This window comes from Rhipicephalus sanguineus, chromosome 8 (genome assembly GCF_013339695.2).
Source record: "Rhipicephalus sanguineus isolate Rsan-2018 chromosome 8, BIME_Rsan_1.4, whole genome shotgun sequence".
Classification (NCBI taxonomy): domain Eukaryota; kingdom Metazoa; phylum Arthropoda; class Arachnida; order Ixodida; family Ixodidae; genus Rhipicephalus; species Rhipicephalus sanguineus.
The window spans coordinates 29,279,257-29,292,971 of NC_051183.1; the positions used below are offsets into that span (position 1 = coordinate 29,279,257).

The 13,715-nt window shown below is 47.8% G+C and overlaps 1 protein-coding gene across 1 annotated transcript in view; it reads right to left on the bottom strand.

Annotated features, from left to right (window-relative positions):
- Positions 1–1,769: 1,769 nt before the first annotated feature.
- The window catches only part of LOC119401617 (alpha-(1,6)-fucosyltransferase), a 32,376-nt gene continuing 20,430 nt past the window's right edge, over positions 1,770–13,715 (bottom strand). The window contains exon 10 of the mRNA XM_037668519.2: positions 1,770–3,201. Within this exon, the coding sequence (XP_037524447.1) occupies positions 2,821–3,201 (381 nt within the window). The 3' untranslated portion in view covers positions 1,770–2,820. The remainder of the gene's footprint in view (positions 3,202–13,715) is intronic.

The following is a 13,715-nucleotide window of genomic DNA, read 5'->3' on the forward strand; positions in this document are numbered from 1 at the left end:
TCCAGGACAAAAAAAAAAAACAAAGCAAGATTTCTCAACGATGCAAAATGGCTACAATACAACAATTTATTTTCGTGCACAGCACAAACGTACATTCTGCATTGCCATTCGCTACTTTGCTTTCTCAATTATGATTATTATTATGCATTTCACGTATAGATATGACTGCCATCGTGCCTGAACAGGCTGTATTTATACTAAAACATGGGCGCCGCCATGAAGAAGAAATAAACACAGCCACTACACTAAGTGTTGTTATGCGTTACATGTGTCTCGTGGCATAACTCTATGACTAATATTCCCTACAGGCACACGTCAATTGGCTGCCCTAGAAACACGTCATTGAATAACTATTTTGCAATCACTGCAGCCAGACTGATAAGAAGAGCGCCAATCAACGTATTTCTGGCACAAAGTAAAGAAAATGTCTGTACGCCTAATGGGAATTTGTGCCATTCGAGGAGAAATTGAGAGAAATATGATAAAAGTCCAGGAAGGAGCTTTTTAAGGCGAAAATGACAGTGTAATCACAGATAGGGATGGTCGTTTTAATTAAATACCAGCTTGTGATTCTCGCCGTACAATGAATGTATCATTAACTCCACCCTTACTTGCCATGCAAATACAATACCGAACGATGCAAATGCAGCTGCCTATTTACGGAAGTTGCACAGTACCGGACGGGTTCAAATGCGACATCAATTTTTTTAGTGTGACGAGTTGTATGCGCAATTGTTCGAGATAACCACGTCATACCACGACGATTCTGGTCTCTAAAAATAATGTTGGCGCTGATCTCCACGTTCGAGCCGAAATCACGACGATATGACCCAAACTGAGGACTGTAGAAACGAAAAAAAATGTGCATTACTTAGTCCTAAATTGTCCTGTTCAATCCGTGAGTACTGTGCATAACCAGACCACGCTGCATGTAATGGTAAGTTGGCAGGATCACCATTACGCGTCATACAATGGCCAACAGATTTAAAGGCGACGTGCATACGCAAAGTGTACTTGGTTATAACAATGACCGTTTTTATCAAATACATCCCTCACCGGAAGGAACTCATGTTGCATCGTTTGTCATCACTCCGCAATGGATGGAATGATAATTAACTTCCAACAGTTATGTACTTTTTAAATGAAACACACGATTGTGTCTGCTATCGAAATACCTTCAACTCAGTTCACGAAGACCTTAAGCCACAAACAGCAACAAATATTCAGAAGCATTATGTATTTCCTGACACTGCCGATAAGAAGTCAGGAGATAAAGCTTGAAACTTTTTTGCAAAGCAAATTTTGTTCACGAGGTTTTACAGAAACTTGAAATGTTTAATATTGGATGTCTTTATGGGCATTCATAACAAAAATAAAAAACGAATAAAAGAATAGAAATATAGAAATAGAAAGAAAGAAATATATATATATATATATATGTGTGTGTGTGTGTGTGTGTGTGTGTGTGTGTGTGTGTGTGTGTGTGTGTGTGTGTGTGTGTGTGTGTGTGTGTGTGTGTGTGGTGTGTGTGTGTGTGTGTGTGTGTGTGTGTGTGTGTGTGTGTGTGTGTGTGTGTGTGTGTGTGTGTGGTGTGTGTGTGTGTGTGTGTGTGTGTGTGTGTGTGTGTGTGTGTGTGTGTGTGTGTGTGTGTGTGTGTGTGTGTGTGTGGTGTGTGTGTGTGTGTGTGTGTGTGTGTGTGTGGTGTGTGTGTGTGTGTGTGTGTGTGTGTGTGTGTGTGTGTGTGTGTGTGTGTGTGTGTGTGTGTGTGTGTGTGTGTGTGTGTGTTTGCGTGTCTACAAGCATAAGCGTATTTAAAAAAAAAACGCGACAACACTGGCCAAATGGCAACAGCTTGCGTGTAACTGGATATTATTGTGTTTTATGCTCGACTGGCTTGCCAGCCTTCATGGCACTGGACTATAGCATTATATAAAATGTAAGTCGCATATTCCCCCCCGTGATGTGGAATATTTTTTAATAAGTCGTGTAAGCAAAAGGAGCACATATTGTACGAGCCTGCAAACAACACCCGGGACAGCCACCGCGTCTCTAGTAACACAGTTGGCTTGCGTTATATCAGATTGCTCCATCAACTCACACTAGAGGTTTTCTCAACCATTGAAATGACACGAAACAAGCTTGTACTAATGCAACCACTTCCTGAATCGCCCTCACTGCATTATGCCGCATAATTGTAGGACGCGCATATCACATGGTGCTTTGCATATCTTTGGGAAGGAAAGCATGTAGACGAACTTCGTATCAAAACAAAACCCGTCTGAAGAGCCAAGCCGAGGGCACTGCAATACTGACCTGGACAGGAATCGCAAAAGAAGAAATCTCGATTCAGTGTTGCAGCCGCTTGACATTTCGGTCGCAGCGTCATGCTCCGTTCTGGTACCAGCAGCAGCATGCTACTATGACACGAACACTTGCGCTTACATATAATTGTGAAGCGGTGAAATAACGTCCACTGTCCCGCCTAAGGCAAAGTTCACAAAGCGGGCATATGGGCATGCTCGGTTTAGTGGAGTTACGCTGACATAGCAATATTTTAATCAAGAAAATTGCTCTAACGCTCTTTTCCAGCCTCTGTAAGTACCACGGCGAGTACCAGAGCACATCTATACCATGTTTAGCCGAAAGGGCGTCTCTCCGTTTCAGTTAGGCCTAACGCATGTTGTGTACCGGGTACGCTCTTGTCACCTAGGCCTAGCTGTCATATGACAAGGCGATCGAATCGCTGCCGAACCTAACTGGCCAGAAGCTACCACGTTGAAATTGCGGTCACACTGCACACCGCACTTCACATCTATGCATCTACAACAACGTTCGCGAGTCGTTGAAAGCACCATAGCGCGCCCCGGAGTAAGTCCGTACAGTCTTAAAGCGCGGGAATACCGCGCGGTTGCCATTCGCACGAGAGTCCGCGAGACGACCAGTGTTGAAACCGTCCGCGTACATCTTGTCCTTCGCCTCCTTCAGGGACGCCAACTCGTCGGTCCTTTCGATCAGCACACCGGGAGCCGTCCACTCCAGCTCGTTCTGGAAGACGCGCGTGTTGGGGTACAACGTTCGTCGCGGTGGAAAGGGCACGTAAGCGTAGAAGTATTCGACGTCGACAGACACTGCCTTGGGCGTCGCATCCGCTCCCGTTTCGGCATACCGGGCTTGCATCAGCTCGTAGGCGACACGGCAGAACTGCGTACACGAAGAAAAGTTTGTTACATTGGCATAGTACAGCAATTGGCATATAGTACAGCAGCTGGGCTGGTCCAATAGGGCCTACACAGAAGGGCCAATCGGAAAGCATGGGTTGGCATTAGCCAGAAACAAATTCGCCAAGATACTTCGTTGCCTCGCGATGCTCCATTTTGTACAGAACACCCCTAAGGTGTTTTGTACAAAATGTGCGCGCCAAAAGAGCGCCTCAAAAGCAAAGGCGCTAATGAATATAAATATTCAAATTTCCCTCTAAGATATCTTGCGTACTTCACACACGTGAGTGTGGGACTCAGATCTAACCGGTGGCCAGGCAGGCCGCCCGTTATGTGCGTCCTACAAAGGCGTGATTTTTTTCACGCGTCATGCGGTTTCTCTAAAATCAAACCGCAGTTTATCCTGAGAGCATACAGCGGCAGGAAGATCATTCAGAAAGCATACTGCGCACGCGGCGCGCTCTGGGGCATGTACAAAATTAGAGAGGAACGAACGGGAGAGAGAGAGCGGGAGAGGGGGGACGACACTGTACAACAGAACTAAAGCCGACAACAGTCGGCCCTACACATTGCAATTTAGTGTAAGCAAGATGTTTTCATGCGATTTGCATGCATAAGATGGAGCATTGAAAGGAGTTACGTTCTACTTCCAAGTAGGGTAGCGACCGCTGAATTTTTCAACCAAACATCGCCGTCCCATTTTGCCACTCGTGAAGCCATCATTAAAATGCTAACGCCACGCGTGTGAAACGCATAAGAAAAAGGCAGAAATATTCATGCCGGCTCTGCGGGCGATAATTGAGCTGACTGTGATCACACTGCCATGGCAACGATACTGCTCCTTACGTTAGGCATTTCACATTGGGGCACATGACGACCTCCTCTGGCCTGGCCGTTTTCTCGTCTGCATGTTGCGCCGTTGTTTCACTCGGCATACTACTATCATAGGACCGCTTAAGGAACTTCATCACGATGCGTTCACGACGTTATTCGATGAGCTGTGTCAACACGTAGAGAGCACATATCTTAGACGGTGACCTACAGTTGGTTCAAACAGACAGGAAACGTATCCGACATATTCACTAATGTTATTTCAGACATGAGCAGGATCAGACACTGATTGCCCCATAGGTCGGCAAACTCACTCATGAGTCGACTCACTCACAATCACTCAGACTCAGATCGAGCTCTGAGTCTGAGTGAGTCCGGGCGAGTAATATTTTGGTGAGTGTGAGCCCGAGCGAGTCCGGTTGAAGAAAGTTTGCGTGAGTGTGAGTCCGTGTGAGTCCGGTTGAGGAAAATATTGTCGAGTGTGAGTCCAAGTGAGCCCTAAACGCAAAATATATTTAATTAATGAGTCAGAGTGAGCTCCACCTTTAATTGCCGACCTATGATCCTATCCACTCAGCTATCTGCATTACTATCAGCCTTATATCGGCTTATGTTTATACTCGATCAGATCTATTCCCACACACCTCAACACACTAGCGTTCATGCACCACCTTAATGTTTATTGATCAGAGGCGTGAGTAAGGGGGGGGGGGGGGGCAGGAGGTGCTATGAACTCTCAACTCTTTCATGGGACTTTCTTAATAGAAATATGTCGTGTGAGTCGCCTATTTCATAAAGACGTCTTTACTAGATTGAAACCCCTGAAATCTAGTATTTGAAGGTACAAGACCCAAAGGCGTATAGTAGAGCGCCCATTATTTGAGATATTGGCATTCAACAGCATTTACACCATGATCAGAATAGCTCACTCATGAGTCGACTCACTCAGGCTCAGGTCAAGCCATGAGTATGAGTCTGACTGAGTCCGGCTGAGCAAAATGTTGGTGAGTTTGAGGCCTAGTGAGTCAGATTGAGAAAAAGTTTAGTGGGTCTGAGTCCGAGTGAGTCCGGTTGAGGAAAATTTCGGTGAATCTGAGTCCGAGTGAGCTCTCACATCAAATTATATGCCTTGAGTGAGTCTGAGCAAGTTCCAAAAATTTTGCTGACCTATGGATTGGGCCATTCATAACCATAGCAACGTTTTCAGTTAGCTGTTGCGTCGTGCTTGTTTCATTTGTTGAACACTCTAAAACATTCTGAATAGCCAAAGCAGCAGGGAGAGCTTCTTGTGCAAAGAACATTTCTTTTATACTAATACTGACGTTTCTGTTGTGCTTGCTTCAATGTTTAATTATTTGAAAAAGTGTTCATGTAGCAAACATGATCCCAAAGCAGCGCGTGCCTGGAGCTTCGGGGTGGGGAGCCTAAACGCGGCTTTCGCATAATTGTGCCTATGTACCCATTCTCTGAACAGTGCAAGTAATATAATAGTCAGCTTAAAAATATGAGATTAACCCCCATCGAAAGTGAGGTTGCTAAGGCCTAGAGTAAAAAAAAAAAACATGGTTGATCCCTCCGTCATAGGAATCGGAATAACACGAAATTAAACCGTGCCCTTATAGAAGTAACTGAATGTTTATTGCACATTGATATAAGAGAATTCGCACAATGTATATTGATATCTGGCAGCTATAGCACCGTTTAGCGTGGATGCACCCACTTTGATGCTTGGTGGTACCTCCATGCCGACGACTAATGTCCATGTTCAATGATTAAATAAACCCTTGTGGTAGCTGTAGTAGTTAACGGTGAAAGCGTAATCAGAGAACGAGTTGTGATAGCCAGAAGAGCGTCGCATATTAGACGCAGAACTTGGTCGCCATCCTGCGGCATGTTAAAATGTGATTGAACGCCACGGCGGCACAAACGCAAAGCGCGCCGTGCCGCCCCGGTAGCACGGTCGCGATTTTTCTCGGGGCGAGTGCGTGAGCGGGGAACGCAGTGTTACAGCCGCGTGAGGCAGGCGCGCGTCGCAGAGCTATTTGTGGTTTGGATTAGCGTGATGCTATGAGCACTATGAGCGAGGCCGACGGTTTTACGACGCTTGGGCTAAGATCGCCACCTCGCTGTGTGTTAAGGCATTGACAAAATCGCACTTCTATAGACGATTTTCCGCAGCGGCGCACGGGCGCTGCCATGTTTGATCACGTGATCGTAACTGGCCTTCCCCCAGCCCAACGTTTTTCTAGGAGGCCCAGCCAACGCATTGGGCCAGCGAAGCGGCCGTGGCCGTACTACACAAGCTGGTTGCTTCAGGGTGTAAGCAAGTCACATGCTTGCGCAGCAAAACATAGTTGTACATGTAGTCGCCTCAGAGTTGAAAACGTTGAGATATTTGCGTTTGTTTGGTACGTACCACGCCACAACGATAATGGATATGTTTAACCTGCGTCGTATTTATGGTGTATGTCTTTAATTGTTGTATTAGCAACCGCCAGTAGCTGGGGTTACAAGCCAACATGGCAGCACCCATGCAGACGCGACACCCCGCTTCGATCCGAACTCGCGCTTGCTACTCGCCCACTGTCCTCACAGCAATAAATAAATGGCAAAATCGGCCATCCCTTTGAGTCAGCTCACGCTGGAGAAGAAACGTCAGGTATGCTTTGTCTTTATTATTGCGATCAGCTGTGTTTATTAAGCCATGCCTGCTAAGCCTTGTCTCGGACAATATGAGAATGAACCTAGGAAATACTGCAAAATACCGACGACTACATCGCTCTCGAAGCTTCAGGACGCGAGTATAAAGCAAATAAATGCGTAGGTTTTGAACTCACGGGCCACACAGCGCAGGACGACGCCGTGATAAATTCGAGGCGGAAAGAAACTACATCCACAGGTGCCGTCATGTTTACTTTTCCGGCGCTGCCGTCTGCGCCATCTGCTCGCTTTTACTCGAGTGCGCGCAGACGCTATGGGAACGCCGAGCAGACGACGCGACGCGGATGGAGACATATTGAGCAGCGCTGCCAAAGGCCGCGGCAGGGGAATGGTCATGGAGACGGCCACGGTAGGGGGACGGCCACGGTGCGGTTGCGCCAGTGGCGCCATCTAGTTTGATTTAATAAACCAGCTGCGGAAAATCGTCTATTGAAAACGCGCCGAATGGGACTAGCGTGTAACGTGTTGCAGGTACTAATCGCGGAGGCCACTGTAATGATGAATTACTTTACTTTGCTGCTCCCATAGGCAACGCCACCCCGCCGACCGGGAGAGTGGGAGATATAAAAGGCGCGTTTGTAAAGCCTCTAGGGTCTGTGACCGTGGCGCTGTGGATAGCGCGCCCGGCATCTGTTGTTGCGGGCCGAGCGGTCGTGGGTTCGATGCCCGTTGACGGAGCTTTTTTTTCTTTGCCGTCTGATCGTGTACATTTTTTCGACGTTATTTCCGTGACGGAAATACGTCACTGAAGTTTTGGTGGACCCCGGCATAAAACACTTTCGTGTTAAAAAAAACATGGCTGATCCCTCCTTCATAGTAATCGGTATAACACGAATGTGAAACATGCCTTCACAGAAGTAGTGCTTATTGTGTAGTGATAAAAAAGAGCTTGTACAATGTCTATTCGTGTTTGGTAGCTATAGCACCGTTTGACGTGGATGCACCCATGTTGACGCCTAGTGGCATGTCTCCATCGCGACGACTAACGCCAATGATCATGATTAAACCGTTGTGGTAGCTGAAGTTGTGAACATATATTTGGACACAGCGAATCGTGAATCCCGCGTAAAGATGACATCAACAAGCTCATAATCAACACTGGTACCAGATATGCATTTCTTCAAAACTTCGTCAATTAAGCAGAGAAACGGCACAGTGTGCTCTTTCCAGTAATGGATGACCGACGCCTGTGCTCATGCATACACTACCACACTGCGCATCAGCAACACGGGAGGCACCGGTTCGTAGCTTGAGCTCCAAACGTGTGCGTCCCGCTGGCCTCTGTCTCGCTCGTCGATTCACCCGTCGAAATCGTGTCCTTTCTGCAACGCGTATTGCAGCAGTTTTGTTAGTCCGTGCTCTCGCAAGCGAAGTAGTCGGCTACGGAGAAATCCCGTTGGTGCATGTGGAAGCTGCGCTACTCCGATGAGCCGGCGCACGCTAACACGAAGCGAAAGACAAAGAACGTAACGTGCCCCGGCGACGTCAGCGCGGCCAGTGTCCATCGCTGGTATCGAGACGCTTTAACCATGACCTCCGATATCGCGCGCAATCGCGGAGTAAGCGCTAGTAGGTGTCGATCGTGACGCACTACTTCTTTTCACCTCTCACAGACGGCGGCACCGCCCCGCTCCGCCCCGCCTACATACACCGCCAACAGAGAACACCGTGCGAGAGAAAATGTGCGGAAGATATAAGGCGCGTTCGTGAAGTGTCTAGCATCTGCGAAAGTAGCTTAGTTGGTTTAGCGTCGAGCGCTTACCATCGCGGCCGCGAGGTCGTGGATTCGATTCCCAAAGGCGGATCTTTTCTTGGTTTTTTTTTCTTTATCACCCGTTCGCGTCCATTTTATCAACGTCATATCCGTAACGAGCGTACTTGGTGAACCCCGGCATAAAAAACTTTCGTGTTAAAAACTCACAGGGTCCCTTATGCATTCACCTAAGACGACTCGAAGACAAATGCCATCGTCTTTTTCTTCTCATTCGATGTATTTAAAGTCCCTGGATATTTTTCAGAAAGTATCGTCATTCTTTTAACTGGGCCGCCACGCCGCACGCCCTCCTCTCCCGCCTCTCCTCTCGGCGCTCTTCGGAGCGACGGTTGGCCACTCGGGCCGTCGCCCGGGAAACGCGCGCGAACCGGTTTTTTAGGGGCGAAGCTCCTTAAGGCGGCACCCGTTCGTCCCTCGTAGTCGTAGTAGTAGTCGTAGTGCGTAACCATTCTTACGCTTTGACCTCCAAGGTGGTGCCGGTGGGAGATTTTTCCTGTGCGTTGTTGAACAACAAAAAATTCGCAGCGTGCGCGTTAACTAAAAGCCGAATTCTTCGGTCTCTCATTCCCCATTAGCAGCCATTGGCATGTTCCAGTAGGAAACGTTAGTAGAAGTAGAAGTGTAAGTGTTAGCTAAAAGCCGACTTCTTCTGTCTCTCATTCCCATTAGCAGCCATTGTTTACCTCCAAGGTAGTGCCTGGTGAGATTTCTCCTTTGCGTCATTAAACAATAACAATTTTGTTCAAAACGCCGTTGATTGATGAAATAAACCAACGAAAGACGCCAGATGTTTTGTAAAAGCAAAACGAAAGAACGCCAGATGTTTCTAAAGCAAAATGAAAAGACGCCAGCTGCTTAACGAAAGACGCCAGATGTTTTCTAAAGCAATGGTTTTCTAAACAATGAAAATTCACAGCGTACATGTAAAATTAAAGTGAGCTGCAAGTCGTCATAACTCATCGAACCTTTAGTATAAACGCGCCCGATCTCACGTCCGGTGATGATGTACTGGGCAGAATTCACGGAATATTCACGGTTTACCGATGAACCTCCGCAGCTTCGCCCACTCATCATCATTCACTCCGTGGATATGCTGTGATTTTTTTTCTAGTGTTTTCATTTTTTTGCCGGCGCTCGCGGGCGCCAGCCGACGCATAACCACACGGCGGCTGGTTGGGAGAGCATATTTCGGAGGAAAGCGCCGGAGTGGAGGAGAGTGCCACTACTTTCTATGATGTAGTAATCCTCCCCGCCACCCAACGAAAGCTTTCTGCAACTAACGTGGTTTTACACTGGCTCCAGGATCGGACCACCTTTGGCTAAGATACGATGACATGTGACGTTACGCGACGGCACAGTGATATCATAACAACATCATGATAACGTCATAATGACGTCACAAATTCTGGCGATCTGTCACGTCATTATGACGACATATGGTGACGTTATACGTGATGTTTTTTTTTACTTCACTCGTATTGTCCCTGACGCCGCTGGACGCCGACGGTCAATTTTCGCGTTTAATGAGGCATCTAAGGCTTTTCGCCTTAAAATCACGACATTGTCGTTAGCTGACTGCCACCGTAACCGCTATGTCACTACGGTGTGCCATTACGGTGGTTTAGAGTTACCTGTGTCAGAAATAATAGATCGTTACAAATTTATTTCGTGATACCAACTGTGTGGACATTGTATAAGCGGGTTCGTTCGGCGGCGTAATTGTGATATATCCGTACTAATGACGTGAAGTATTGGATCCGTACGAATGACGCGAAGTACCAACGCGCGAAGTATTGGATATACACTCGAAAAACGCTGAAGAGGCGAGCAACCTCTATCGCGACACATCTACAGCAACACATCTAGCGACACATCTACCTCTACAGCGACATCCTCTATAGAGACAAATCCGTCTATTCAGTAGTGAGTCTAGTTTTTCTGTCTTATTTCGATGCTTTGTTATTGATGCAGCCGCTGCAAGCGTGCGTTTAAGGCGTCTACCTATCGTGTTTTTTTCTGAAATAAAGTCCGTTGATGTTCAGCGCTCGCCCTGTGCACCACCTTCTCTTTCTGAAGGTCCATTTCCTTCTTTCTTTGGAGCTAAAAAAAAATGTCGCATGTGATTCAACACCAACTCGCCCAACGTTTTGTAGGCGTAAAATTGCTGGCTGCGAAAACTATGAAATAACCAAGATGACCCACCGTCATGACCCTCTCGATCGAATATGCAGCGGAGCCAGTGCAGGGGGCCCCATTCCGACAATATTGCCACGTGCGTTTCTCATTATCACTTTTGCTGTATTCGGTTTTCGCCCACAAAGACTGTCAGCAACGCTCAGCGCAAACCGCGCCTCATTATTCGAGAAGCTTCGCGATTATTGTAGATCGTTTTGTTAAGATTGCGCGCCAGACGCGAACACTCGAGCTTATTCTAGAACTTGCGCGACAGCCAGCGATAACGCTGGAATATTCGACGGCACATGTATAAATGCCGACACGCTTCACCGCTTGTCAGTTTTTCGACGGTCGACGCTCTGTTCGCCGCTATGAGTGTATTGCTGTGTATCAGTGTATTGCTGTAGTTTGACTTTCAGTTTCCCGGCCACAAGTTCGGCCAAATAAAAAGTTTCATCTCGGATACGGTGTCTGCTGCCTTAAGGCACGTCGACGTCACAACCACGTGACACTATCACTTCCGGCGACCCTGTCGCTTTCCGTGGCGTAGAATCTCGCGTGTCCCATGACCGAAGCGGCATATCGCAGCCTTTTCTGAACTAGCCGACTAGTGCACACTGAAAGCGGTATTATAGGGGTATCTTTAAATCGCCATACGGCCCCTTCACTCTGCGTTTCATTGAAACATGAATAATTTACGCACCGGCAATAACATTCCTGGTGACCAGCCATAAGTATACTACAACGTCGTGGTGCATACAGTGGTCTGAACGATACTCACGACAAATTTTTTAACTACAAACGCCAGCGGTTTTTCACCGGCCTCGTCTTGTGCACCAATAGAGGCTTTCACGTGAATGCGACAGAAGCGTATCACATCAATATTTAAGCGCATCGGATCTAAGTCAGAGTTGGCCATTTTCGACACGCAGTACGGCCGTTCGTTCCAAGACCTCTTCAATGTCGGAACTGCTGTAAGATGGGACATGTCAGCGCCGTTTGCACAAGTTCCGCTGTGTGCTCGCGATGCTCAGAGTCGCACAGCACAGAAACCTGCCATGCAGAACATCGCAAGTGCAGCAATTGTCACGGCCCTCACGATGCGTCTTCAAAGGCGTGCCCAAACATGAAGAAAGAGATGCAAGTGCTGAGGCAGATGGTCAGGGACGGCTCCACCCACAGGGAGGCTGCTGCTAATGTGCGACGTCGGCGGTCTCGTCGCAGGAGAACTTCTAGAAAACCTTCTACCGAGGCCAGAGATGCACGGGCTCCACAGACCGCGCACCCACCACAACAAGCGCCAATAAGTGCCAGCAACAAGCCTCATAAGAACGACACAAGAATAATCGGCCCACCTGACGCGTGGCCAGCGTTGCCGTCGATAAATCCGCCAGCTGAGCCGCAGCATCGTTCGTTGAAGGTTACTTCTGAACGAGTAGGTGGCGACAGTCAAGATCAAGAAGTAATAGCCATGGTAAAAACCCTAATGAACACCATTCGAATACTCCTAAATAATATTCAGACTCCGGCTGCTCGTAGTGCACTTCAAATATTGGATGCTCTAAACCCGGTGCTGTCAAGTCTGGAGAAGCATCATGGCTCCTCCTCTGCAGCCCTTCAGTAAAGAAGTGAAAGAAGCGTCTATATTCCAGTGGAATGCCCGAGGCCTTAAACCCCGCATTTCGGATATTCGGCCATATGTGTTTAAGAATCAGTTTCCGATTATCGTCATTTGTGAGCCACGCCTTCACAGTGCGATACGATTGTCTAAATATGAAGCTTTCAAGTCTGCTACCTGCAACGACAGTAGTAAAGTCATCGTTTTTATCAGGTGCGAACTCACCTATATCGAGCATCCAGTACCACCTGATGACAGCAACCAATACGTGTGCCTGACTGTTAAACGCAATAACCTGACGTTCACACTAGTAGGCGTTTATATTTCACCTTCAGGCCGCTTTGACAGTGCAAGATTAAGCGCTATTATATCGGCAACACCTGGACCATGGATTATTACCGGCGACTTCAACGCTCATCACCCATTGTGGGGAAGCCTGAAGACAGATCGTCGGGGACGACATGTATCCTCGTTCGCGTCTGACCATGAACTATACTGTTTAAACGACGGCAGTCCTACGTTTTTACGGGGTCTGACATATAGCAGCTGTCTCGACCTAACTTTTGTGTCACGTAGCCTAAGTGCCAAGGTACAGTGGTTCGCGGACAATGAAACCCATGGAAGTAACCACATCCCCACCTATATTAAGATCAAGGGCCTAAGCAAGTCGCAGATCACCGCCCCTTCACGCATCGATTGGTCCAAGTACAGATCATCCACAGAGAAGCGGTGCGAGGAAAATCAAGAAGTTTCTCTTGAAAGCTTAGAAGACATAATCAAAGCGGCTACTCAAGACGCTTCATATAATTTCACACCTTCATCGCAGTTTTGCGAATACGAAGTGGAATTGGAGCGGCTCCGAGCAATCCGTCGTCGTGCTGAACGACGATATAGACGCACAAAATCCATCTATGACTTGAGGAAGGCGAGGCGTCTGCAAAAGAAGATTCAGCGTCGAATCAACGCACTCCAGTCGCTACGATGGAAATCATTGTGCGAGTCGCTTGATCCCCACAAACCCCTATCGCAGATATGGAGAATCGTCCGCGGCTTACGAACATTGCCACAACAGCACCGCCCTTTCAAATGCCTCGCTCTCCATCAAAGTCGACGCGAAATTGATGTGGCAGAAGACTTCTGCGCCAGAGTTGCCAACCTAGGAAACGCGCCGATGTCCAGAGATTCCCGGATGGACAACCTGTTCTCTGCAGAGGAGCTTCAGGCAGCTTTGGCAGCATGCAAGCGTTCGTCATCACCAGGACCTGATGGCGTCACCTACATGGCCCTTTGTAACCTCGGACAAGCAGCTCGGCGTGCCCTCCTAGCGGTATACAACGACTCGTGGTGTAACGGATTGGTTCCTCCTTCGTGGAAGTCC